The sequence below is a fragment of the Branchiostoma lanceolatum genome, chromosome 18 (assembly GCF_035083965.1).
Source record: "Branchiostoma lanceolatum isolate klBraLanc5 chromosome 18, klBraLanc5.hap2, whole genome shotgun sequence".
In the NCBI taxonomy this organism is placed as follows: domain Eukaryota; kingdom Metazoa; phylum Chordata; class Leptocardii; order Amphioxiformes; family Branchiostomatidae; genus Branchiostoma; species Branchiostoma lanceolatum.
Genome location: NC_089739.1, coordinates 9,849,940 through 9,877,896, shown reverse-complemented (window position 1 = coordinate 9,877,896; position 27,957 = coordinate 9,849,940). Strand labels below are relative to the sequence as shown.

At 42.4% G+C, this 27,957-nt stretch overlaps 3 protein-coding genes across 3 annotated transcripts; all 3 read right to left on the bottom strand.

The window, feature by feature from the left end:
- LOC136423875 (zinc finger protein 729-like) lies at positions 1-27,829 on the bottom strand. Its single transcript, XM_066412252.1, has 2 exons — positions 27,768-27,829; positions 1-3,756 (listed from the first exon to the last, which is right to left on the bottom strand). Exon 2 carries the CDS (start codon positions 3,737-3,739, stop codon positions 371-373), a length of 3,369 nt encoding a protein of 1,122 aa, XP_066268349.1. The 5' UTR covers positions 3,740-3,756; positions 27,768-27,829; the 3' UTR covers positions 1-370.
- LOC136423874 (uncharacterized) lies at positions 5,895-13,699 on the bottom strand. Its single transcript, XM_066412251.1, has 7 exons — positions 12,893-13,699; positions 12,524-12,733; positions 11,783-12,335; positions 11,470-11,568; positions 10,581-11,375; positions 9,468-10,452; positions 5,895-9,358 (listed from the first exon to the last, which is right to left on the bottom strand). The coding sequence occupies exons 1-7, from the start codon at positions 13,621-13,623 to the stop codon at positions 6,729-6,731; spliced, it is 6,003 nt and encodes a 2,000-aa protein (XP_066268348.1). The 5' UTR covers positions 13,624-13,699; the 3' UTR covers positions 5,895-6,728.
- LOC136424724 (trichohyalin-like) lies at positions 14,900-25,124 on the bottom strand. The gene is made up of 6 exons (XM_066413345.1): positions 25,053-25,124; positions 24,725-24,777; positions 23,243-23,656; positions 19,985-20,398; positions 16,737-17,140; positions 14,900-15,003 (listed from the first exon to the last, which is right to left on the bottom strand). The coding sequence occupies exons 1-6, from the start codon at positions 25,122-25,124 to the stop codon at positions 14,900-14,902; spliced, it is 1,461 nt and encodes a 486-aa protein (XP_066269442.1).
- Positions 27,830-27,957: the final 128 nt, after the last annotated feature.

The following is a 27,957-nucleotide window of genomic DNA, read 5'->3' as shown; positions in this document are numbered from 1 at the left end:
TTGTGGTCCCCAACAGAATTATGATACTGTAAATGCAGAAATGTTCGCGGTGGTTTTATGCTTGCGATTATCACGGCGGCCGTTTCACAGCGAATACAGAACCACCGGGAACATTTTTGTCCAATATTGTAGCAGTCACATGTGACTATAGCACTGCCGCGAACTAAAAACTACCAAGAACACTCCATTTTCCCCTTAGCACGAAATAAAAACCATGCGAACTTGAATGCATTTACAGTATTTGATGATATAACTCCAGCTATGTGTGTATTACAGTTCTATGGTCCCTCCACTGTGACTCAATATGGTAGACCTGTGCAGGCTGGGACAGTCACACTCACTACAGATGAAAAATCTTTTAGTCCATTGATCAAGGGACTGTCGTTCTTCGATTTGAAGCCCTGGAATTGGAAACCTGTTTTCCAGAGTCGGAGGCATCGCTGTCGTTCTTACAGTTCTGTGGTTTCTCTCTGGCGTGAGTCTCGGCGTGACGCAAAATGGCAACTTTAAGGGCCGTAGCATACTCGCACTTTTTGCAGGTGTACAGACTGCTACGTTTAGAGAAGCTCATTCTGTACATCTGTTTGTACGACGGAGACTTTGGGGGTGAAAACTTGGAGGTCGCTTGTTTGTCGTTCTTGGGCTTCTGCCATGCGTGCCTCCTTTGGACGTGCCCCGAAAGAGAAAATCTGTAGTTAGTCCGGAAGTTGCATTCAGTGCAAGCAAAGCGCTTAGTTTCGCTGTGCTTCAGTGTGTGATTATCCCAGTGGCTCTTTTTCGACGTCGCAAACGAACACTGCCCACACAGAAACCGCTTGGCGCAGAGGGAAGAGTGTTGGAACAGGTGGCGGTCAAACTCATTGACGTCGTTTGTGCTATACACACACTCTTCACACTCGAAAGGCTTCGGCAGATTCGAGGCACTTGGTTTGATGCGTCGTCTCACACATTTTTCTTCCTCTGCGTTACGTTTCCTGCGTTTTCTGGGTTTCTCTTCTGTGTGAATATCTTGTTTTACGACAGAAGGTTTGTCCCTTAATTCATATCTGTCTCTGCTATTCAGAACCAGCTGTGTCTCACTGTTATTGATGGCTTGTTGGCGTCTTCCAGCTTTCTCAGTTCTAACATCACTGCAGACTTTCTTCTTACATTTTGAAGGGGTAGACTTCTTGCCAGTTTTGTCTTTGCTCTTGCCATTCTGTGTTGCTTGTCTGTGGGAAAGTGCTGTGCTATGTTCATCGTCTTCTGATGTTGAAGCATTGTCACTCTTGTTTGCTTCCTTTCCCTTGTGAACTGCCATGTGTTTGGTGATGGTAGTTTGGTGGTTTGTGCTAAATGAACACTCTGTGCACTTCAGCCGATATTTTTGACTAGGTCTACTATGTCTAAGCATGTGTCTCTTCAAGTTTTTTTTAAAGGCTGTAGCGAACCCACACTCCGTACACACAAATGGTTTGTTAATGTTCCAGACAATCTGTTTGTTCTTTGGAGTCTCTGAAAAACCACCATGCAGTGGCTGTTGATGCTCTTTGCCGTCTGTTTCATCTTGGCTCACTTCCGACTTCACAGTTGTGCTATCGCTGGCGTAGTTGACTTTCTTCTTTGTGTGCCTTCTCATCATACGTTTTGAAGGATTAGGTCCACTATGTCGACGTCTAAGCATGTGTCTCTTCAAGTTTTTTTTAATGGCTGTAGCAAACCCACACTCCGTACAAACAAATGGTTTGTTAACATTCCAGACAGTCTGTTTGCTGTTTGGAGTCTCTGAAGAACGACCATGCAGTAGCTGTTGACGCTCTTTGCTGTCTGTTTCATCTTGGCTCACTTCTGGCTTTACAGTTGTTGTGACATTGCTGGGGTTGTTGATTTTCTTTTTAGTTTGTGTCCTCCTATTGCCAGAAGGAGTAGGTTCGTTGTTTGTCTCCGATTCACTTTGATCACCGAGAAGTTGTTCTCCAACATGTGGAGAAGTAGCTTCATCGTCTTGTGATGATGAGGGTGTAACATCGTCACTCTTGTTGGGTTTTCCCCTGTGGACTGCCATGTGACGAGTGAGGAGATATTGGTGGTCTGTGCTAAATGAACACTCTGTGCACTTCAGCAGGTATCTTCCAGTGTGTCTCTTCCCGTGAGCCAACAATTGATTATTCGTGATGGCAGCGAAGCCACACTGGTCACACTTGAAGGGAGTATCACCACTATGTCTATGCAGGTGTCTTCTTAGATAATACTTGTCTGCGGTGGCAAAACCACACTCCTTACACACAAATCGCTTGTGCAAAGTCGACGGTTTGCGCTTTTGCAGCGGTCTTGTGGCAACACTAACTTCACCTTTCACATTTGAGACATTCCGACGCTTGAGTTTCTTCTTAGTCTGTTTCTTCAACTGTTTTTTCTGCTTCTTTGTAACTCTGTCTTGCTTTGTGTCTGGTTCACTTTTGACTAGCAGTTTATTGCTGGCATTTTGGTCCCCATGTTCAGCTACTGGAGATGTCATATTTGTAGTTTCCTTGACAACGTGTGCTGTCGTGTGATTTGTGAGAGCATTCTGGTTCTTTGTGGAGGGGACTGGTTTGTTGTGTATCTCAGGTTCATTTTCATGGCAAAGATCTTGACCGGTAGAAGTTGTAGATGTTGAACTTGAAGGTGTAACACTGTTGCTCTTCGTGGTTTTCTTTTCCCGATGGACTGCCATGTGTTTGGTGAGGACAAACTTGTGTTCTGTGCTAAATCCACACTGTCTACATTTCAGAGGGCTGTTGACAGCATGGCCCAACATGTGAATACTCAAGTGTGTCTTTTGTATGGCAGCGTAGTCACACTGGTCACACTTGTAGGGCTTATTGTCACTGTGTCTGAGGATGTGTTTCTTTAGATAATACTTGTCTACTGTGGCAAACCCACACTCCTTACACACAAATCGCTTGTGCAAAGTCGTCTGTTTGTGTTTTTGCAACGGTCTCGTGACAAGACCATGCTGTAACCGATAACCCTTTCTCTTGTCTCTACCACCTCGACTCACTTCACCTTTCACACTTGAGGCATTCTGGGGCTTCAGTGTCTTCTTAGTTTGATTCTTCAACTGTTTTTTGCGTCTGTCTTGCTTTGTCTCTGGTTTACTTCTGACTAATGTTTGCTGGCTGGCATTTGTGTCCACATGTTCAGCTACTGGAGATGTCACATTTGTAGCTTCCTTGTCATCATGTGCTGTTGTGTGATTTGTGAGAGCATTCTGATTCTTTGTGGAGGGGACTGGTTTGTTGTGTATCTCAGGTTCATTTTCATGGCAAAGATCTTGACCGGTACAAGTTGTAGATGTTGAACTTGAAGGTGTAACACTGTTGCTCTTCGTGGTTTTCTTTTCCCGATGGACTGCCATGTGTTTGGTGAGAACAAACTTGTGTTCTGTGCTAAATCCACACTGTCTACATTTCAGAGGGCTGTTGGCAGCATGGCCAATCATGTGAATACTCAAGTGTGTCTTCTGTACGGCAGCATAGTCACACTGGTCACACTTGTAGGGCTTATTGTCACTGTGTCTAAGCAAGTGTATCTTTATATAACGTGGGTTTGCAGTCGCAAAACCACACTCCTTACACGTAAATCGTTTTAGTTTCTCCACCGGAGCTGTGAGGCGACCAGGCTGTAACCGTCGCCGCTCTCTCTTGTCTCTGCCGTCTTCTGTGCGTCCGACATGACCGTGCGCAGAGTCTCCATTCTGCTGCGATTGGTTGTCCATGTTGTCAGTGTAGCTTTCTGTAAAGTATTGCAAGTTCAACAAAGGGTAAGAAAGGCTAGCTTCAGTTGAATTGAAGTTTTTATCTTCGCCAAGAAGATTATGTTTTGGGTAGCGTTTGTATGTATGTGTGTATGTATAATGTATGTATGTATGTATGTATGTATGTGTGTATGTACTCTCATCTCCCAAATAAACATACCCCCCGGAATAAACATACCCCCTGGACAAATCTTCAAAATCTAATAAACGTACCCCCCGGAATAAACATACCCCCCGGAAATTGACCAAATTTACAGATAAACTGTGTCCATGCTACTTCTGTCCGAGGGAAAGAAGATGATTAGCAGGTTCTCTTTATTCATTTATTGACTATTTATGCCTGTCTGAGGACCATACCAATTAAGTGTATAACTATTTGAACAGAATAACTGTACACATCTTGTTCCTTATAATATTCCTTGCCACTTCAAAAAGACATACTGTAGTAGCAATGTTGAAAAAATTGGGCATAGGTTCCCCGCTATGACCCCTAACCGGGGGCCAACGGTGCTTCAAATTCAAGTTAAAATGTACATGATCATTGATACATGCATTTTCTGCTTGGAGCTTGAAGCAAGTAAATTGTTGTATATACTGACATATAATCAAAACATGAAAAGTAGTTGCCAAACTTCTCAGTTCACTTGGATGGGTACCACTTTGAAAGTCTACTCTTTTTCTATACAAATGTATCAACATTTAGAAGATGAACAGAAAATTACAATATCCTGAATATATGGTCATCACAGGTATTACTTATATTTTGTAAAAGTCATGATAGAGAAAAGGAAGACTATGACAATCACTGTAACGTTATATGATGTAACTTTTTGTCTTTCCCAACTTGCCATTTATCTTCTATGCCTTCCATATAGAAACATAGATTTGTAAACATTACATGCCACAAATCATTGTGTTGTGTCAAGGACATTTAATATCACATAATATCAAGGACAATATTATATATAATTGTTGTTGCAATCCAAATAATTTAAAATCTAAGAATTACCCTTGTATGTATCATTTTGAGAAACTAAATTGTCAACAAATTTGTGAGAAACCTCCTGAAGGCTTGCTACAATGTTGCCACAAACTACAGGGTTCTCATGTTACATGAAAGGGTGAGCTATAGACAGTGGCGGCGCCACAGATAGAAAGGGGCGGGGCTAACAGAACGTACACTCATGTTCTTAGAAACCTCCAGCATTCTTTCTGTAGGGGAGTGATCTTTTTTCAAGCATTTTTCAGTGATAATAATGGCGACTAGATTGCAATTGATTTTTTTATATAGACTTAGGTATTAAAAGTCTTTTTGTAAAACTACAAAAACACATTTCTGACAAAGGCAAAGGAGTTTTATTTGTAGATCAAAAAGAGTTGTTTCCCCTTCTTGGAAGTGCTATCTTCCAAAACAAAACATTCCCACGGACTGTCACTGCCGGATGCGTTACTGTGGCGCTTTTCGAAGGGCTAAATTTTCATGTTTGCGGTAGGATTGAAATGTTTTGATATACTTTCAAAGTAATTATAAAGTTTTTGATGCTAAGACACAGTTTTTTGTGGTGTTATTTTTATATTTTCATTTTGGGAAAGACTGTATCTCACGTGAGTAGAGTAATGTATTACATGCGTAACGTTACTTGAAACACTTTGCGCCGCTGACATATATTGGTTTCTGGTCAGCATGCTTTGGTTTACGATGTAATGAGACTGCTAAAGTTGTTCATGTAAAAAGAATTGCATTTCAAAACGTCAGTGTGGCGTCTTATTTTCGCCCAATAACAACGTTGTCTTTGAAGTGTTATAGAGATCGACCGATACGTTACGAGTTCCGCCAGGATTTCACAAAGGCCGGGTCATAGCGGCAGGGAAATCAACGCCGCTTGGCCGGAAAATAATGAATTATGAGCAAAAATGCCGGGGACATATTGGCAGGAAAACCCAAACTTTGAATTTTAAGGGGATCCCAGGTTAGCAAAACTCAAATTTTCAAAAAAATAATAAACGTACCGTCCAAAATAAGAACGTACTGGGTGGATTTTGAGGCTGAAAAAAATAAACGTACCGGTACGTTTATTTGGGAGATGAGAGTATGTAGAAAAGCAGAACAAACAAGAGTTCCACGACCTCATATCTCCATGAAATAGTTTAAGCCTTTGCTGATATATTCTTTTGTGTCGTGTCAGAAATAAGGCTTTCATTAGCAAAATAGATGATAACGGATGGTCATTTCTACAAAAGGACACATATGTTGTATGTGTGATGGTCCTTTTGTTTGGCACAATTCTATATTCACATGTTAGTATGAATTATGCAGATGACTTCCACATGCACATAATATATACACGGTTCTGTAGTATACAAATATCAGGGAGCACACGCACATACGCAGACACACAAAATTCCCATCATTCTTATTACTTACCTCTGTGTAATAATGGCATTATCATGATCATGATCATTACAAATCATGCCCTTACCTTATGTTGCATCAGATTATTTCTGTATGCAGTAAATTGCGTTACCTCTATTTTCATGGGCATTTTGGAAATGACTTCAACATTACATATGTATGCATGGTGATGTTGAAGTTAAGGTACTAGCGTTTGAATATAAAATCATGGAATAGTAGTAGTGATTTCGCAGTAGATTGCTTTAATTTCCTGAACCGTGATTAAGAGTTCGCTAGCAGACAATGCATTGATTGCAATGATAAAGTATATACAAATAACGTTGATTTCAGTTGAGATTGATTTAAGTAATTTTTACATAATCTTGTTGGGACAAAAATGTACAGCTTTGATAAAAATGCTCTTAAAATTGTATACATGTAACATTGGTGTTACTGAAATTGTACTAAATGATCTTAATTTATACATTTCTCGTTGAAGGAATGTTTTTACAGCTTTGACAAAGTTTTTTAAGAGCCACTTTCATTTGAAACTATCATTTATATTGCTCTGGAAACTTTTACACTAATGATATCATGATCTGAGAAGTAGCAGTCGATGACGTTTGCAGTGGCATGTAAATGTCTGTTGATATACACATGGTCCAGCAAGGATCCGTAATCTGTTGTTGGGTCAGAGACAAGTTGGCGGAATCCAAGGTTGACCATTGTCTGTAGGAGAAGAGGGCTGTTGTCGATGACTTGCAGGTCAACATTGAAGTCTCCACAGATCATTATTGGTGTGGTGTTGTCCATGGTGTTGACCAATGTAAGCATGTCCTGCAGCAGTATACTTTGCTTCACTGGTGGCTTGCAGTACACGACACAGAGCTGAATGGTCGTGTTTGAGAAGGGTACACGCACGCACATGTACTCAATGGCAGACAACGTGATACCTGGCTCGTGGAGACGCGTCATAGCTGAGTGTGACATTACCATGAGACCACCTTTGCGGTCACTGGGCGATTGTCGGTCCTGTCGTTCAATGTATGACATTTCTGGTGTTATTCTTTGCCCCTGTGCCAAGGAATGACGAGGGGTTAGATATGTCTCTGCAAAACATGTGATGTCGGCATCCGTAATGCATTCTGTGGATTTAAGGTCTTCAAGATGTTTGAGGTATGACAGGACATTGAGAAATATGATGCTGGTTGATTGACAAGTTACTGCAGGTGTCTTCAGAAGAGCCATGCTCTTGCTGCTCAATCGGGCCATTTCCGCAGTGACCTTAGCATTGCATTTGATGGTCTCCGGCCTAAATCCAACAATGAAGAGATCTTCAAGTTTCCTTACCCTGCTGAAAGCCACATATACCTGGCCTGGCGTGAAAGGTCCTTTTCCGGACATGCACACAACTATTTTGTCAAGTGTCTTGCCTTGACATTTGTGGATCGTACACGCCCAACAAAGTGTGAGTGCGAATTGACGTCGCGTCATCTGTATATGGCTTCTTCCTTTCGTGACGGGGAATGTCACTTCATGCCTGTAGATGGGTACAGCTCTTGGATGTGTGCGTTTGTATTGGCTGGAGGCTAGAGCTTTCTTGCCAACTCGATCGCTGTCAAACTCGACGAGGATGGCATGGGGTTGACCTTGATTTGTCATGATGTCCACAACGGTTCCGCATGCGCCGTTGACCAGACCATCCGCGACATCGATGTTAACAGTTACCATGACTCTGGCCCCGATGGCGACACTCAATTCAGGCCTGAGGCCGCCAGTTTGGGATGGTTTACTTGAAGGGTTGAGATCTAGCTGACCTGTTTGCCTGTCCTTTCTGTAGTCTTGACATTGTATTGTGATAGTTTCAGTTGTGAGTTGTTGCAGTTTTTCTTTGTTGTATTCATTTACGGCTGGGTTGGTTGTGAAGACATGAAGTGCATCGTTTGGATATGTAGGGTCTGAGTTGGATGTTGACCTCGATTTTAGCATACTGATGTCTTCAGAGGTATATGATGCCGTACGTACGCGATTCAGCATATCTGCAAATGGCTTGTCTTCATGTTGTCGCATACTTTCTGAGAGCTCCACCATGTTGAAGCTCTCCTGCCACAATGATCCATACAGTTGTGGGTATTTGCCTTTTGGTGTCTCGAAGACATGATTCTGTAGGACAGGTTGGAGCTGGTATAAATCTCCAACTGCAAGGATGCTTACGTTGCCGAATGTAGTATCACTACAACCTCCCATGATGTCTTCCAGTCGCCTGTGTACATGTACCAGAATGTCTGCGCCGACCATCGATATCTCGTCAATGATAATGAGACGAAGGTTGCTGAGTCGCGAACGCAACGTGTTGATTTTGTCTGACCCCAAGGAACGATACTCGTGCCCCTTGTTCCCGGTCTCTAGCAGAAATGCAGAGTGAAGAGTAAGCCCATCTATGTTGAAAGCGGCAACACCTGTGAATGATGTGAGCAGAACAATGACATCTTCTGGGCCAAAGCGGAGGGACAGTTTCAGAAGTCGTACCGTTTCATAGTGAATCAGTTTGATTATGTGACTTTTCCCAACGCCACCGGGACCGCTGACGAATAGACGGTATGTAGGGAGTGGTTTCTGTCCCTTTAAAGCGATAACCGTCTCCTTGCACCATTGTCTGTGGTAGTCTACGATGTCTCGTTGCTTTGAATTTAAAGTCCGCATCATCTCCCGGTATTCGTCGGGTGTCAGCAATGATTTCTTAGCCTCGGCTGTGTATCGGGCGTGAAGCTCCGCATATCTGTCCATGTTTGACTGATTTCCCTCATCATGCAGGTCAGCATTGTGCTGTAGATCCTCAGGGTCGATGTTCCTGTTGGTATGTACACCTTCAGCTTCCTGTTCTGCCTGTTGTTGCTGAGCTCCAGGTGCCAGCATGTCCCATGCGTGTTCTGGAGGGCCCATCTCCTGCACATCATTCAGTGCCTGATGTAGACCTGTTTTCTTCACTGTGTAAAGGTCTTCCTTGCACTGAATGACTTGCTTGACAGCCTCATAATGCTGTCCGTATGACTCGTAGCTGCCCATCAGTTCATCTTCGCTTCGCCAAGGGTGGTACAACATGAGTAGATGTCGATATTTGGATTCGCCTTCCTCCTTCTCCCTGTGGAAGCGTATGATAGCAGGACGTTGTCGTCTGTACATGGCACCTTGGGATAAAGTTGAAGATAGACAATTTAGTATGGAAAGTTTTTAACTGCCATAAACCTTATTGATAGATATTTGGAACACAATATAAAAATATATGCTCCAACTCACCTAGGCTGTTCTGTAACACGATACGTTCTTGTTTGGGGTTTGCTGTTTCTCCATATGCCACAGCAAAGGTAGATCCAAACTCGGCCAGGCACATAGTCTCGATCTCAGTTGGGCGAGCGGCATATCTGTCATTTAGACTTGTTTCGAAGATGTCCTCATCGTCGTCCTTCATGTCGGCCAACACAGATGCGGACTTCAACATTGAAACGCGTTTCTCCTTTGGGCTTGTGCTTATGAACAGAACTGTTCTTGTGGTGCTCTTCAGCGGGAGAGAGAGTAGTCGATAAGCGGCTTCCTGTGCACTGACCTCCCTGTGATTTAAAAAGGTTGCTCCTAACTTGCGAAGTTGCGTTTTCACGTCTTCATTTGTTATTTCCATTGCAGTTTTCCTCAGCAACTCGCTCATTGCCTTTTCGCTCTTCATCATGTAAGATGTTACATACATTATGCAGGCGTATGGGTCTGTGATATACTGGAGGTCGAGGTTGGCTTGCCAACTATGCAGGAGATCTTTGTTGTGGCTGTTTGTCACTTGGGATATCGGATCACGTTTAAGAATAATAGACATTCCGGACTTCGTTTCGCTGAGTTCCTTCGTGTAGTCTACCTCAGCGACACCAGCTCTTTTGAACAGATCGTCCAGGTCAATATCAGTTGGTGTTGTAGGGTCGTCCAAGCAAGTTTTCACTTTCTGTAGGGCTTCGTTGCTCTTTGTTCGGATTGTGTCGACATTGGCGTCATCTGTTACGAGTGGCCTGGCGATGATTGTCTTCCTACTTGGTGGACGTGGATAGTTGAAGCGGCATCCACCGTTACGTCTGCATGTCGGGGAATGCTTGTGCTGCTGAAACCTTGCTGAGTCATCGGTCAGTTCGCACGTCTGATACTTGTCAATGAACTGGCAGACTACCTCGTCAGGATGCTCGTCAATCCTGGGAGCGTCCTTCACCCACAGAACTGTGTGGGCATGGGGGGATCCACGTGCCTGGGTGAGCAGAGAAAAGATAAGGCTGGTAAGAACATATCGTGACACAATTCTTTTATGTTTATGATGCACAAGAAAGGTTAAATGACAAATGGAAAATGTACTTAAAAAGATTTAAGGCCAGGCACCTGAAACTCCACCCGGATAAAGTAGTCTTCTACCTCCCCAATTGGATGAGCAGTACTGCAAATGAAGTCCTTAAAAAACACTTCAAGTCTATACTGGAATAGGCGTGCTGCCGTGACTGGGTTTGTATTCAGCCATTCACACTTCTTTTGCCAGGACATCCCTGCAATGTCATCGGCCGTGAAATTGCATCCATATTGTCTACCGATACTCTGTATTATTTTTGGCCAGTGCATGTCAGCAGCAGAAAGTGTGAGGAACCAAGTTGGCGTTCCGAGTTGTCTTACCATCGCGAGAAGATCATAGAGGACCCGTTGCCAATATGCGGGCGACCCGCGAACGTTCTTTAGGAACTTATAAGCTGAGTCGGTCCTGAACAACGAGGCCATGTTAGCAGCATTCTTGACAACACCTGCGTTCAATTGTCCACCTTGCATCATTTGTCCTCTGGTTTGACGCAAGGCAATGGACGCGTCATCCCGTATCTGTTTTGCCTCCACGACATATTGTGCAGCAAACAGATAATCAACATCCTTGGCGAATCTTCCATCAGCATCCAACAGGCGTTGGTTGAAGTACTTTCTAACTGTGAGGTTCTTCTTCCGTTGAAAGGAATACCCGAACCTCCCATCTGGATATTTTTCCGGGTTTGCCAGGAGTTCGAAGTCCTCATCAGTTAGGAACGCCCGTGGACACTGGTTCTCCCCCGGAGCCAAGGAGTAGATGTTCTCACTGTCCTGCAGGCTGTCCTCCTGCATACATGTCGTGTACGGGAGACCTCTCGTCGCAGATGTGTCCTGAAAATGATTTGAAATTGCACATTGTTTCATGGTGAACATGTGGTATAGGAATTTATTGGAAATTGATGATTAGTGAGTAAAAAGTGATTACCTTAAATGCGGCCTCGTCTTCAGCGTCTTCTTTCTCCTGCTGTGTCATCACTGTGCTCTTAATGGTGGTACTGGTGGTGCTGGTATCCACGGACGTGTTCTGGGTTTAAAGCAATATTGTATGGTTATGACTCCTGATATGATATTGGTACAGAAACAATTGGCCATCAACATTTCGGGTCGTCATTGATTAGTTGATCTATCTATCTATCTATCTAAGATGTATATGTATATAGTTATGTATATATAGAGAGAGACAAAGGGATAGATAGATAGGTAGATAGATAGATAGATAAATAAATAGAGATATATACCTGATACATATGATGACCGTCTTCATGTGTGTTGATCTTGTGGAGAGCCACATAATGAGACTGTCCGATAAGTCCGATTGTAACACTAGGTCGTTGTGGTGTTATACTGTGAGCTGGGTGTATGACCGTCAGTGTATCCGGATTCAATGTTCCAAGGATTTCTATATCAATGTCCATCATGTCAGCTAGTGCTTGAATAGCCACATTGTCCGCCCAAGCACCATTTGCCAGACGATCGACATATCTGTTCCACTTAGCTGTTTGTCTTTCTACTGGGTCGCTGATACGTGCTATGTCGAAGTCAACTTCTTCAGGTTGTTCAACATCATGACCGCCTACAGCAGGTTGATGATTTGCCATGGCATCAGGGATGCAGGGCTGGTATCGCGTGACATCCTTAGCTGTTTGCAAGTATGTCACAACTTCTCTTCGTATTTCATGTGCAAGGCCACAGTGTATGCCAACTTTATTGAGAACCACGTGCATTGCTGAGAAAAAGCAGTTGCCATCCCGAGGCACATCTTCCACGACGTGCCCATGCCTTTCTGCCAGCCTGCCAAGAATTATGATATATGCATATTTCAATACGACATCTGATTAGTTACATACTGCTATTGTATAAAGTCTTGCATGTACAGGATGCAGCAATAACGTTATTTCAAGTTAAGAGACGCCTGAGGGATATGTGCAGTATGAAATTATTATTCATAAAGGCAGGAAAAATTCGGTTGAACAGCTCACCTGTTAATGTCATTAGGGTCATTGTCGGTGTCAGTGGAAATCGGAGAGTCACCACCAGCTGCCTCCGGTGAATTGCTGTTGATCATGGCCTCCCACAGCTCACTATCCCCATCCAGCCACTGTTGCTGCCAGTCCTCACAGAAGGTTACGTCTTTGTACAGGGGATTGTTTGTCTTCAACCAGACTAGAGCTTCTGTCACCTGCTTGGGTCTGAAAGCACAGAGAGATGTTCAGAGTATGAAAATTGTTATTGCGTTAAGTGATAATTTTTTCAGACCCTTACGGCCTCAAATACAATCTTCAAAGAGTGAAATGGCCTGAGTGATTAGCTACAGAATCTTTTAAGATGATTATTAGAAAGGTATGTACCTTATGAAATCATACATGTAGTGGCCTGTGTAGATTAGTTTCCTCTTTAACTTCATTGGTAACACCTGGGCGTTGCCGGGAAGGCGTGGAAGGAGGGAGCAAACATTTTCCAGCTTGGCTGGCACGTTAACTGCTGGTCCATGAATAGCCCTCTGCTGTCCTTTTGGGAGTCCGACCAGCTTCATGAATGGGATGCGTTGTGAGATGAGCCGTAGTTCCAGAGGGCGCAGGTTCTGTAATTCTTCTGGAACATCAGCTAGTTGTAGTCCATTAGCCTTTGCCTGGGCTGGCATCCTACCTTTGGTCATTGTTATATGGCAAGTGTTGCATATCCAGCTGCTGTTATTGTGTAAATTGTTCAATATAGAAGTCTTCTCATCTGTTGGTATCTTGTTGTATTTGGAGCTGTCTTGGTAGAATCTTACAACAGACTTTCTGAACATAAGACGGTGACATACAGAGCACACACATGTAGGGCCTTCCTTTATCTTGTCCTGAAATAATTTTGATGCGGATTGAATGGTGTGTGTCTGTATGGCACGACCCTCAGCAGTCTTCCTCCTGTCTTTAGCTAACCTTCTGTCACGTTGTTCAGGTGTCTCGTTGTCGCGGGCTTTTGTCGTCTTCTCCTTCTTCTTTGACAACCTTGTCATTCGCTGATCAGATGTCTCCCTATCACGCCTCACTGCGGTTTTCTCCTTGTCCTTGGACAACCTTATACTTCGCCGCATTGCTGTCTCGTTTCTACGCGACTCTGTGGTTTTCTCCTTGACCTTGGACAACCTTTGACTTCGCTGCAGAGCTGTCTCATTTCTACGCGACTGTGTGGTTTTCTCCTTGACCTTGGACAACCTTTGACTTCGCTGCAGAGCTGTCTCGTTTTTACGCAACTCCGTGGTTTTCTCCTTGACCTTGGACAACCTTTGACTTCGCTGCAGAGCCGTCTCTTTGGCACGCACCTTTGCGGTTCTATCTTTGTCCTTGGACAACCTTTTAGAGATAAAAACATGAAGTTAAGAATGCAATGTCTTTCACTTTCTGCATTGTGCAGACACTTTGCAATAAGGACCTTCAATGATTTGAATAATCAAAGAGATAATCATGATCATCAATGTTACAATCATTTGGTGAAGGTATGAGGTCGTGGAACTCTTAGTTTGACAGACTATGTTGACATTTTGGCATAATGACTTCGAAATCCCCACCGAAAACACGAAAACAACAGAACGTATGCTTAGCAGTGGACTGAGTTGCAAAAAAAACCAAGTTGACCTCTGACCCGTTCTTTCTCTTGCTGCAGCTAATAATACACTTCCGGGTTCTGTCGCCTAACGTGCGATGTTACACGCCGAAATGAGACACTAACAGTAACAGCGACGATAGGTCGAATGTAAGATGTATACCTAGTACCTGTGCCCGAAAGAGTTGCAACATCTCTACTAAATTTCTGCTATAACTAGAACGCAGTATGAAGTAAGAGATACCGCGCGGCAAAGTTGTTGAATTTGTAGGTTTTCGCCGTAACAACTTCGCCATTGTTTACAAGCCGCGTCGGGTACCGCATGGGGTTTTTCGAAAACCGGGTTACAGGACCGTGAAGCTCGTAGACGCACCGCAAGTCTTGGCTCTTGTTTTAGACAGGAATACTTATCATTTTCTGCTCATTATTATTGGTCAGTTCTTTGTCAATGTTGTATTTGAGTTGTTGGAATTTTACGTCTTCCCTGTCGTAGGATTTGAAACTTAATGCACATCACTCATGCCGCAGACTCGCATGACTTATCCCTTTTAAATCTGACCATTCTAATCAGCTGTGTGAAGGGTGCATTTTGGTAATGATAAGGCTGAAAAGCTGCCTTCACCTCCAAATGACATCTACAGCATTTACCGCAAGAGAATTATAGGTTGCCGCATGAATCATGCAAATGAGGCTTTCATTAACACACATTCTGTTGTATTCATAAAATCTCTAATCATACATATATACTAAACGGGAATACTTTCCTGCTATCCCTTTGCTCCTGTGTTTCTTGTTTCCGTTTCGCTGCCATACGTTGCCTGTTCCTCTGCTTGCGAATTTCTGCCTGCTCTGGGGTCTCCTTTCCCATAGACTACAGAGTTATATAACAATGTAATATGCTGTTAGGAAAAATGTATTCAATACTTTGACCTGAAATAATCCCATTTCTTAGCCCCAATGGGTAGGGCAAAAGCTATGAAGAAAATGCACTCTTGACACTAACAGTTCCTTGTTAAATGCTGAAATAATCTTATTTCCTAGCCCAAATAGGTGAGACAAAAGTTATAAGGAAATGCTTTCTAAACAGCATCTTTTAGAATAGAAATTATTCATAGTGAGTGCCGTTTACTTGACTGTATTACGTACCTTTTGTTTCCGCTCGCGATCTTTTAACTTTCGCTCCTCTGATGCTGACCTTGACCTCTTCTTTCTCCCCATAATGTCGCTACTTCCACAAAAGATTAGAAATATCTAAAATCGCCAAGAAATTAGCTGTTTTTCAACACAAATCATGGCCTTTGTTCTCACAAATGTAGCTGTGACCCATCAGACGGTCCCGGGCTGGTCATGTAACTGATATCCCCGTGGGTACTTCCTAGTTGCAGCCGGGCCTGCACGTGTTGCCTCGAGAAGTGATTAATGGTCACCAGAGTCTGGGAAACAGGGTTCACCCGTGACAGCAGGGGTGATGTAATTAATCACGCTACCAAGCCGTTGGCCGAATAAAACAATCAGTTGGCTGAAATTTCAAAGAAAAACTTGCAACAGTTTTGTCTGCACCTTATTGTACCTAAATCTGCATTTTATCTAAATAGGTCAATTGGTAGAACCGCCCTTAGACTCACAGTCTCATCGTTTACCACTTTGATTAATTATGGCCCTTTTGCAGTCATTATGCAAATTAGTAATAATGTGCATAATTTGTATAGATGTACCTCATTAGTTATGCAAATTAATCCATCAAGAGGCTTTAAACACTGCAAATATAGATGTACCTCATTAGTTATGCAAATTAAGTCCTACGTAACATAATTTGCACTTCATTATGTACATCTCTGTCTAAGCTACCTGTATACTAAATATCATTGACATCCATCGTTCCTTTGTTCAGTTATTCTCCTTAGAAGATTTTCACGATAACGCCCCTGCAGTTCCAGAGCAAGCTGCTAGGGGGCCCAAACCTACACCGCGTCTCTATTACACCACAAGCTATCTACCACCAAAAAATCAAGACCATAGCACATCCAGGTCAAGAGATACAAAAATGGAATTTCTGCTGCAGTACCAAGGTCACATACCAGGGGGCCCAAAATGGACCTTGAATGTCGGCTTCACAACACCTGCCCACATACCAAATATCATCGTAATCCATCAAGAGGTTCTTGAGTTATGCTGACTACAGTAGTCCGGAAACACAGACAAACAAACAAACAGACACACAGACACACCCAAAACAATATCTCCATTTTTCATGGAGATAATGAAGAAGGCATAGATGGATTAGTCCATTAGCCTTTGCCTGGGCTGGCATCCTACCTTTGGTCATTGTTATATGGCAAGTGTTGCATATCCAGCTGCTGTTATTGTGTAAATTGTTCAATATAGAAGTCTTCTCATCTGTTGGTATCTTGTTGTATTTGGAGCTGTCTTGGTAGAATCTTACAACAGACTTTCTGAACATAAGACGGTGACATACAGAGCACACACATGTAGGGCCTTCCTTTATCTTGTCCTGAAATAATTTTGATGCGGATTGAATGGTGTGTGTCTGTATGGCACGACCCTCAGCAGTCTTCCTCCTGTCTTTAGCTAACCTTCTGTCACGTTGTTCAGGTGTCTCGTTGTCGCGGGCTTTTGTCGTCTTCTCCTTCTTCTTTGACAACCTTGTCATTCGCTGATCAGATGTCTCCCTATCACGCCTCACTGCGGTTTTCTCCTTGTCCTTGGACAACCTTATACTTCGCCGCATTGCTGTCTCGTTTCTACGCGACTCTGTGGTTTTCTCCTTGACCTTGGACAACCTTTGACTTCGCTGCAGAGCTGTCTCATTTCTACGCGACTGTGTGGTTTTCTCCTTGACCTTGGACAACCTTTGACTTCGCTGCAGAGCTGTCTCGTTTTTACGCAACTCCGTGGTTTTCTCCTTGACCTTGGACAACCTTTGACTTCGCTGCAGAGCCGTCTCTTTGGCACGCACCTTTGCGGTTCTATCTTTGTCCTTGGACAACCTTTTAGAGATAAAAACATGAAGTTAAGAATGCAATGTCTTTCACTTTCTGCATTGTGCAGACACTTTGCAATAAGGACCTTCAATGATTTGAATAATCAAAGAGATAATCATGATCATCAATGTTACAATCATTTGGTGAAGGTATGAGGTCGTGGAACTCTTAGTTTGACAGACTATGTTGACATTTTGGCATAATGACTTCGAAATCCCCACCGAAAACACGAAAACAACAGAACGTATGCTTAGCAGTGGACTGAGTTGCAAAAAAAACCAAGTTGACCTCTGACCCGTTCTTTCTCTTGCTGCAGCTAATAATACACTTCCGGGTTCTGTCGCCTAACGTGCGATGTTACACGCCGAAATGAGACACTAACAGTAACAGCGACGATAGGTCGAATGTAAGATGTATACCTAGTACCTGTGCCCGAAAGAGTTGCAACATCTCTACTAAATTTCTGCTATAACTAGAACGCAGTATGAAGTAAGAGATACCGCGCGGCAAAGTTGTTGAATTTGTAGGTTTTCGCCGTAACAACTTCGCCATTGTTTACAAGCCGCGTCGGGTACCGCATGGGGTTTTTCGAAAACCGGGTTACAGGACCGTGAAGCTCGTAGACGCACCGCAAGTCTTGGCTCTTGTTTTAGACAGGAATACTTATCATTTTCTGCTCATTATTATTGGTCAGTTCTTTGTCAATGTTGTATTTGAGTTGTTGGAATTTTACGTCTTCCCTGTCGTAGGATTTGAAACTTAATGCACATCACTCATGCCGCAGACTCGCATGACTTATCCCTTTTAAATCTGACCATTCTAATCAGCTGTGTGAAGGGTGCATTTTGGTAATGATAAGGCTGAAAAGCTGCCTTCACCTCCAAATGACATCTACAGCATTTACCGCAAGAGAATTATAGGTTGCCGCATGAATCATGCAAATGAGGCTTTCATTAACACACATTCTGTTGTATTCATAAAATCTCTAATCATACATATATACTAAACGGGAATACTTTCCTGCTATCCCTTTGCTCCTGTGTTTCTTGTTTCCGTTTCGCTGCCATACGTTGCCTGTTCCTCTGCTTGCGAATTTCTGCCTGCTCTGGGGTCTCCTTTCCCATAGACTACAGAGTTATATAACAATGTAATATGCTGTTAGGAAAAATGTATTCAATACTTTGACCTGAAATAATCCCATTTCTTAGCCCCAATGGGTAGGGCAAAAGCTATGAAGAAAATGCACTCTTGACACTAACAGTTCCTTGTTAAATGCTGAAATAATCTTATTTCCTAGCCCAAATAGGTGAGACAAAAGTTATAAGGAAATGCTTTCTAAACAGCATCTTTTAGAATAGAAATTATTCATAGTGAGTGCCGTTTACTTGACTGTATTACGTACCTTTTGTTTCCGCTCGCGATCTTTTAACTTTCGCTCCTCTGATGCTGACCTTGACCTCTTCTTTCTCCCCATAATGTCGCTACTTCCACAAAAGATTAGAAATATCTAAAATCGCCAAGAAATTAGCTGTTTTTCAACACAAATCATGGCCTTTGTTCTCACAAATGTAGCTGTGACCCATCAGACGGTCCCGGGCTGGTCATGTAACTGATATCCCCGTGGGTACTTCCTAGTTGCAGCCGGGCCTGCACGTGTTGCCTCGAGAAGTGATTAATGGTCACCAGAGTCTGGGAAACAGGGTTCACCCGTGACAGCAGGGGTGATGTAATTAATCACGCTACCAAGCCGTTGGCCGAATAAAACAATCAGTTGGCTGAAATTTCAAAGAAAAACTTGCAACAGTTTTGTCTGCACCTTATTGTACCTAAATCTGCATTTTATCTAAATAGGTCAATTGGTAGAACCGCCCTTAGACTCACAGTCTCATCGTTTACCACTTTGATTAATTATGGCCCTTTTGCAGTCATTATGCAAATTAGTAATAATGTGCATAATTTGTATAGATGTACCTCATTAGTTATGCAAATTAATCCATCAAGAGGCTTTAAACACTGCAAATATAGATGTACCTCATTAGTTATGCAAATTAAGTCCTACGTAACATAATTTGCACTTCATTATGTACATCTCTGTCTAAGCTACCTGTATACTAAATATCATTGACATCCATCGTTCCTTTGTTCAGTTATTCTCCTTAGAAGATTTTCACGATAACGCCCCTGCAGTTCCAGAGCAAGCTGCTAGGGGGCCCAAACCTACACCGCGTCTCTATTACACCACAAGCTATCTACCACCAAAAAATCAAGACCATAGCACATCCAGGTCAAGAGATACAAAAATGGAATTTCTGCTGCAGTACCAAGGTCACATACCAGGGGGCCCAAAATGGACCTTGAATGTCGGCTTCACAACACCTGCCCACATACCAAATATCATCGTAATCCATCAAGAGGTTCTTGAGTTATGCTGACTACAGTAGTCCGGAAACACAGACAAACAAACAAACAGACACACAGACACACCCAAAACAATATCTCCATTTTTCATGGAGATAATGAAGAAGGCATAGATGGATTAGTCCATTAGCCTTTGCCTGGGCTGGCATCCTACCTTTGGTCATTGTTATATGGCAAGTGTTGCATATCCAGCTGCTGTTATTGTGTAAATTGTTCAATATAGAAGTCTTCTCATCTGTTGGTATCTTGTTGTATTTGGAGCTGTCTTGGTAGAATCTTACAACAGACTTTCTGAACATAAGACGGTGACATACAGAGCACACACATGTAGGGCCTTCCTTTATCTTGTCCTGAAATAATTTTGATGCGGATTGAATGGTGTGTGTCTGTATGGCACGACCCTCAGCAGTCTTCCTCCTGTCTTTAGCTAACCTTCTGTCACGTTGTTCAGGTGTCTCGTTGTCGCGGGCTTTTGTCGTCTTCTCCTTCTTCTTTGACAACCTTGTCATTCGCTGATCAGATGTCTCCCTATCACGCCTCACTGCGGTTTTCTCCTTGTCCTTGGACAACCTTATACTTCGCCGCATTGCTGTCTCGTTTCTACGCGACTCTGTGGTTTTCTCCTTGACCTTGGACAACCTTTGACTTCGCTGCAGAGCTGTCTCATTTCTACGCGACTGTGTGGTTTTCTCCTTGACCTTGGACAACCTTTGACTTCGCTGCAGAGCTGTCTCGTTTTTACGCAACTCCGTGGTTTTCTCCTTGACCTTGGACAACCTTTGACTTCGCTGCAGAGCCGTCTCTTTGGCACGCACCTTTGCGGTTCTATCTTTGTCCTTGGACAACCTTTTAGAGATAAAAACATGAAGTTAAGAATGCAATGTCTTTCACTTTCTGCATTGTGCAGACACTTTGCAATAAGGACCTTCAATGATTTGAATAATCAAAGAGATAATCATGATCATCAATGTTACAATCATTTGGTGAAGGTATGAGGTCGTGGAACTCTTAGTTTGACAGACTATGTTGACATTTTGGCATAATGACTTCGAAATCCCCACCGAAAACACGAAAACAACAGAACGTATGCTTAGCAGTGGACTGAGTTGCAAAAAAAACCAAGTTGACCTCTGACCCGTTCTTTCTCTTGCTGCAGCTAATAATACACTTCCGGGTTCTGTCGCCTAACGTGCGATGTTACACGCCGAAATGAGACACTAACAGTAACAGCGACGATAGGTCGAATGTAAGATGTATACCTAGTACCTGTGCCCGAAAGAGTTGCAACATCTCTACTAAATTTCTGCTATAACTAGAACGCAGTATGAAGTAAGAGATACCGCGCGGCAAAGTTGTTGAATTTGTAGGTTTTCGCCGTAACAACTTCGCCATTGTTTACAAGCCGCGTCGGGTACCGCATGGGGTTTTTCGAAAACCGGGTTACAGGACCGTGAAGCTCGTAGACGCACCGCAAGTCTTGGCTCTTGTTTTAGACAGGAATACTTATCATTTTCTGCTCATTATTATTGGTCAGTTCTTTGTCAATGTTGTATTTGAGTTGTTGGAATTTTACGTCTTCCCTGTCGTAGGATTTGAAACTTAATGCACATCACTCATGCCGCAGACTCGCATGACTTATCCCTTTTAAATCTGACCATTCTAATCAGCTGTGTGAAGGGTGCATTTTGGTAATGATAAGGCTGAAAAGCTGCCTTCACCTCCAAATGACATCTACAGCATTTACCGCAAGAGAATTATAGGTTGCCGCATGAATCATGCAAATGAGGCTTTCATTAACACACATTCTGTTGTATTCATAAAATCTCTAATCATACATATATACTAAACGGGAATACTTTCCTGCTATCCCTTTGCTCCTGTGTTTCTTGTTTCCGTTTCGCTGCCATACGTTGCCTGTTCCTCTGCTTGCGAATTTCTGCCTGCTCTGGGGTCTCCTTTCCCATAGACTACAGAGTTATATAACAATGTAATATGCTGTTAGGAAAAATGTATTCAATACTTTGACCTGAAATAATCCCATTTCTTAGCCCCAATGGGTAGGGCAAAAGCTATGAAGAAAATGCACTCTTGACACTAACAGTTCCTTGTTAAATGCTGAAATAATCTTATTTCCTAGCCCAAATAGGTGAGACAAAAGTTATAAGGAAATGCTTTCTAAACAGCATCTTTTAGAATAGAAATTATTCATAGTGAGTGCCGTTTACTTGACTGTATTACGTACCTTTTGTTTCCGCTCGCGATCTTTTAACTTTCGCTCCTCTGATGCTGACCTTGACCTCTTCTTTCTCCCCATAATGTCGCTACTTCCACAAAAGATTAGAAATATCTAAAATCGCCAAGAAATTAGCTGTTTTTCAACACAAATCATGGCCTTTGTTCTCACAAATGTAGCTGTGACCCATCAGACGGTCCCGGGCTGGTCATGTAACTGATATCCCCGTGGGTACTTCCTAGTTGCAGCCGGGCCTGCACGTGTTGCCTCGAGAAGTGATTAATGGTCACCAGAGTCTGGGAAACAGGGTTCACCCGTGACAGCAGGGGTGATGTAATTAATCACGCTACCAAGCCGTTGGCCGAATAAAACAATCAGTTGGCTGAAATTTCAAAGAAAAACTTGCAACAGTTTTGTCTGCACCTTATTGTACCTAAATCTGCATTTTATCTAAATAGGTCAATTGGTAGAACCGCCCTTAGACTCACAGTCTCATCGTTTACCACTTTGATTAATTATGGCCCTTTTGCAGTCATTATGCAAATTAGTAATAATGTGCATAATTTGTATAGATGTACCTCATTAGTTATGCAAATTAATCCATCAAGAGGCTTTAAACACTGCAAATATAGATGTACCTCATTAGTTATGCAAATTAAGTCCTACGTAACATAATTTGCACTTCATTATGTACATCTCTGTCTAAGCTACCTGTATACTAAATATCATTGACATCCATCGTTCCTTTGTTCAGTTATTCTCCTTAGAAGATTTTCACGATAACGCCCCTGCAGTTCCAGAGCAAGCTGCTAGGGGGCCCAAACCTACACCGCGTCTCTATTACACCACAAGCTATCTACCACCAAAAAATCAAGACCATAGCACATCCAGGTCAAGAGATACAAAAATGGAATTTCTGCTGCAGTACCAAGGTCACATACCAGGGGGCCCAAAATGGACCTTGAATGTCGGCTTCACAACACCTGCCCACATACCAAATATCATCGTAATCCATCAAGAGGTTCTTGAGTTATGCTGACTACAGTAGTCCGGAAACACAGACAAACAAACAAACAGACACACAGACACACCCAAAACAATATCTCCATTTTTCATGGAGATAATGAAGAAGGCATAGATGGATTAGTCCATTAGCCTTTGCCTGGGCTGGCATCCTACCTTTGGTCATTGTTATATGGCAAGTGTTGCATATCCAGCTGCTGTTATTGTGTAAATTGTTCAATATAGAAGTCTTCTCATCTGTTGGTATCTTGTTGTATTTGGAGCTGTCTTGGTAGAATCTTACAACAGACTTTCTGAACATAAGACGGTGACATACAGAGCACACACATGTAGGGCCTTCCTTTATCTTGTCCTGAAATAATTTTGATGCGGATTGAATGGTGTGTGTCTGTATGGCACGACCCTCAGCAGTCTTCCTCCTGTCTTTAGCTAACCTTCTGTCACGTTGTTCAGGTGTCTCGTTGTCGCGGGCTTTTGTCGTCTTCTCCTTCTTCTTTGACAACCTTGTCATTCGCTGATCAGATGTCTCCCTATCACGCCTCACTGCGGTTTTCTCCTTGTCCTTGGACAACCTTATACTTCGCCGCATTGCTGTCTCGTTTCTACGCGACTCTGTGGTTTTCTCCTTGACCTTGGACAACCTTTGACTTCGCTGCAGAGCTGTCTCATTTCTACGCGACTGTGTGGTTTTCTCCTTGACCTTGGACAACCTTTGACTTCGCTGCAGAGCTGTCTCGTTTTTACGCAACTCCGTGGTTTTCTCCTTGACCTTGGACAACCTTTGACTTCGCTGCAGAGCCGTCTCTTTGGCACGCACCTTTGCGGTTCTATCTTTGTCCTTGGACAACCTTTTAGAGATAAAAACATGAAGTTAAGAATGCAATGTCTTTCACTTTCTGCATTGTGCAGACACTTTGCAATAAGGACCTTCAATGATTTGAATAATCAAAGAGATAATCATGATCATCAATGTTACAATCATTTGGTGAAGGTATGAGGTCGTGGAACTCTTAGTTTGACAGACTATGTTGACATTTTGGCATAATGACTTCGAAATCCCCACCGAAAACACGAAAACAACAGAACGTATGCTTAGCAGTGGACTGAGTTGCAAAAAAAACCAAGTTGACCTCTGACCCGTTCTTTCTCTTGCTGCAGCTAATAATACACTTCCGGGTTCTGTCGCCTAACGTGCGATGTTACACGCCGAAATGAGACACTAACAGTAACAGCGACGATAGGTCGAATGTAAGATGTATACCTAGTACCTGTGCCCGAAAGAGTTGCAACATCTCTACTAAATTTCTGCTATAACTAGAACGCAGTATGAAGTAAGAGATACCGCGCGGCAAAGTTGTTGAATTTGTAGGTTTTCGCCGTAACAACTTCGCCATTGTTTACAAGCCGCGTCGGGTACCGCATGGGGTTTTTCGAAAACCGGGTTACAGGACCGTGAAGCTCGTAGACGCACCGCAAGTCTTGGCTCTTGTTTTAGACAGGAATACTTATCATTTTCTGCTCATTATTATTGGTCAGTTCTTTGTCAATGTTGTATTTGAGTTGTTGGAATTTTACGTCTTCCCTGTCGTAGGATTTGAAACTTAATGCACATCACTCATGCCGCAGACTCGCATGACTTATCCCTTTTAAATCTGACCATTCTAATCAGCTGTGTGAAGGGTGCATTTTGGTAATGATAAGGCTGAAAAGCTGCCTTCACCTCCAAATGACATCTACAGCATTTACCGCAAGAGAATTATAGGTTGCCGCATGAATCATGCAAATGAGGCTTTCATTAACACACATTCTGTTGTATTCATAAAATCTCTAATCATACATATATACTAAACGGGAATACTTTCCTGCTATCCCTTTGCTCCTGTGTTTCTTGTTTCCGTTTCGCTGCCATACGTTGCCTGTTCCTCTGCTTGCGAATTTCTGCCTGCTCTGGGGTCTCCTTTCCCATAGACTACAGAGTTATATAACAATGTAATATGCTGTTAGGAAAAATGTATTCAATACTTTGACCTGAAATAATCCCATTTCTTAGCCCCAATGGGTAGGGCAAAAGCTATGAAGAAAATGCACTCTTGACACTAACAGTTCCTTGTTAAATGCTGAAATAATCTTATTTCCTAGCCCAAATAGGTGAGACAAAAGTTATAAGGAAATGCTTTCTAAACAGCATCTTTTAGAATAGAAATTATTCATAGTGAGTGCCGTTTACTTGACTGTATTACGTACCTTTTGTTTCCGCTCGCGATCTTTTAACTTTCGCTCCTCTGATGCTGACCTTGACCTCTTCTTTCTCCCCATAATGTCGCTACTTCCACAAAAGATTAGAAATATCTAAAATCGCCAAGAAATTAGCTGTTTTTCAACACAAATCATGGCCTTTGTTCTCACAAATGTAGCTGTGACCCATCAGACGGTCCCGGGCTGGTCATGTAACTGATATCCCCGTGGGTACTTCCTAGTTGCAGCCGGGCCTGCACGTGTTGCCTCGAGAAGTGATTAATGGTCACCAGAGTCTGGGAAACAGGGTTCACCCGTGACAGCAGGGGTGATGTAATTAATCACGCTACCAAGCCGTTGGCCGAATAAAACAATCAGTTGGCTGAAATTTCAAAGAAAAACTTGCAACAGTTTTGTCTGCACCTTATTGTACCTAAATCTGCATTTTATCTAAATAGGTCAATTGGTAGAACCGCCCTTAGACTCACAGTCTCATCGTTTACCACTTTGATTAATTATGGCCCTTTTGCAGTCATTATGCAAATTAGTAATAATGTGCATAATTTGTATAGATGTACCTCATTAGTTATGCAAATTAATCCATCAAGAGGCTTTAAACACTGCAAATATAGATGTACCTCATTAGTTATGCAAATTAAGTCCTACGTAACATAATTTGCACTTCATTATGTACATCTCTGTCTAAGCTACCTGTATACTAAATATCATTGACATCCATCGTTCCTTTGTTCAGTTATTCTCCTTAGAAGATTTTCACGATAACGCCCCTGCAGTTCCAGAGCAAGCTGCTAGGGGGCCCAAACCTACACCGCGTCTCTATTACACCACAAGCTATCTACCACCAAAAAATCAAGACCATAGCACATCCAGGTCAAGAGATACAAAAATGGAATTTCTGCTGCAGTACCAAGGTCACATACCAGGGGGCCCAAAATGGACCTTGAATGTCGGCTTCACAACACCTGCCCACATACCAAATATCATCGTAATCCATCAAGAGGTTCTTGAGTTATGCTGACTACAGTAGTCCGGAAACACAGACAAACAAACAAACAGACACACAGACACACCCAAAACAATATCTCCATTTTTCATGGAGATAATGAAGAAGGCATAGATGGATTGTCTTGATATTTGGTATGTGGGTAGGTCTTGATGAGACCTCCAAATGATTAGATTTTGTGCCCCCTAGTGGCTTGTTTTTTTCTGTCTTTACTCTTTAATAGGACTGTCCAATGAGATATGGCTCATGTATGGCATCCTCCCCATCACTATCACAAGTGGATCTCCCCTTTTCTGATGTGAAAACACTTTCCTCTGTCATTAGTGAGCCTTCCCCTTGAATAAAACATACAAATAGTACTTGAAACAGTACATGAATGGAATTTAACTTCAAAGAGTTGCAAATGAATGATATAAGTTATATAACTTGGCGAACAAGATCATCTACCCATTTCTGCACAGCAGATAAGTCCATTTGCCCAGTTGCCCCAGGCAAGTACTCTCCTCCAAGCAGAGGTTGGTGGAGAAGATTGTGATCTTTTTATCATATGCCTCATTTTCTGTTTGCACTCTGCACCAAGAGATGGGGAGTGCTGACAGAAAACAGACCATACATATTACATGTATGATAAAAAGGTCACAATCTTCTCTGCTTGGAGAGTACTGGGCAAGTAAAATCACTTATCAGGCAAGTGGATGTCCTGCACTTGCCTGATTGGGCCAGTGCAATTTTGGGGCACACTACACTTATATGTTAGCTATTTTGTTGTTGTTTAATATGAAATTCAGGAGTCTGAGGTGCATTCATCTTTGTGTAAATATTGTCTAACTCTCACAGCAAATATTTCTATAGTATGATAAAAAAATTAGTCTGAAAAGTGAAAGCTTGTACCTTACTTCTGGCCAATGTTGTCATTGAGATATCTTTAGCCCCTACAAGTTTGACTCCTTGATCGCATTATAAAGTTTGAAATGATCTTTACTTGCTGAAAAATAAAAGCTTTTCCTTGTTGTAAGTAAAAATGTATAGAAATATGTCAGTTAAACTTCCAGTATACCAGTAGGGCCAGTGAATTTTTCAAAACTAATGTCCAACCAAGGTCCAACCCTGGCCTGGTGCTCATTTGCATATGAAGGATGGACAATGAACAACACTCAAACAGATGTGGGCATGGAGTTCAATCGTATGTGACCTCTGCTTAGCCCAGTGGGGCAAAATGTACAAATTATAAAGGTCTTCATTCATTCAAAATAATATCTTAGCACAGTTGACAAACTGTTTTGGAGTTGCAGCTTATACAAAATATAACTAATTATACTCTACTCTTATACAAAATCACGTTTTGACAACCACGCGTCATATTCCTTTCATTTCAAGTCAATCATCATTTGAATTCTTGTTCATATAATATTTTCACTACCATTTAGATCATTAGGAAAGATATGCAAAATTCAATCAAGAAATATGTAGCAGTGGCCTTCACCGATTCATCCTCAAGGCAAAAATAATTTATACGGCCCCCCTCCCCAAATCAAGCCAACTCGAAATCCACGTTGCACAGACGTTTTCTACAAAATCTGTCTTTAAACAAGGTCCTTCCTCAATTAAATATGTCAACAATAAAAAACAGAGATTATTGAACAAAAATCAACGACGAAACCGGTACTTTTGGTGCCTCTTTGTTAGTAAAAACTTGTTACCTTTCCAAGTTCACACGTCCGACCAGTTTGGGGTCTCGCGCCGGCGTTGGGGGCCGTCAGATCAGTCCATTTCCAGGCTTATGGGGACCGAGTTTTGATGACGTTGCCGCGGGAATTCGAAATGAATAAAGTTTGAATGAAAGAGTGAGGCATTCATTATTGCTCTTACGATGACTTAATGCATGTGAAC

What these genes read in the sequence shown, in the direction of transcription:
- LOC136423874 (XM_066412251.1), bottom strand. Translation starts at nt 13,623, where the DNA reads ATGCGGCGAAGTATAAGGTTGTCCAAGGACAAGGAGAAAACCGCAGTG. An exon ending in ACGGTCATCATATGTATCAG is followed by an intron (nt 11,569 to 11,782) that starts GTATATATCTCT and finishes CTTTAAACCCAG; the next exon opens with AACACGTCCGTGGATACCAG. An exon ending in TTATCCGGGTGGAGTTTCAG is followed by an intron (nt 10,453 to 10,580) that starts GTGCCTGGCCTT and finishes CTGCTCACCCAG; the next exon opens with GCACGTGGATCCCCCCATGC.
- LOC136423875 (XM_066412252.1), bottom strand. Translation starts at nt 3,739, where the DNA reads ATGGACAACCAATCGCAGCAGAATGGAGACTCTGCGCACGGTCATGTC.
- LOC136424724 (XM_066413345.1), bottom strand. Translation starts at nt 25,124, where the DNA reads ATGGGGAGAAAGAAGAGGTCAAGGTCAGCATCAGAGGAGCGAAAGTTA. An exon ending in ATTCGCAAGCAGAGGAACAG is followed by an intron (nt 23,657 to 24,724) that starts GCAACGTATGGC and finishes TATCTCTAAAAG; the next exon opens with GTTGTCCAAGGACAAAGATA. An exon ending in CCTGAACAACGTGACAGAAG is followed by an intron (nt 20,399 to 23,242) that starts GTTAGCTAAAGA and finishes TATCTCTAAAAG; the next exon opens with GTTGTCCAAGGACAAAGATA.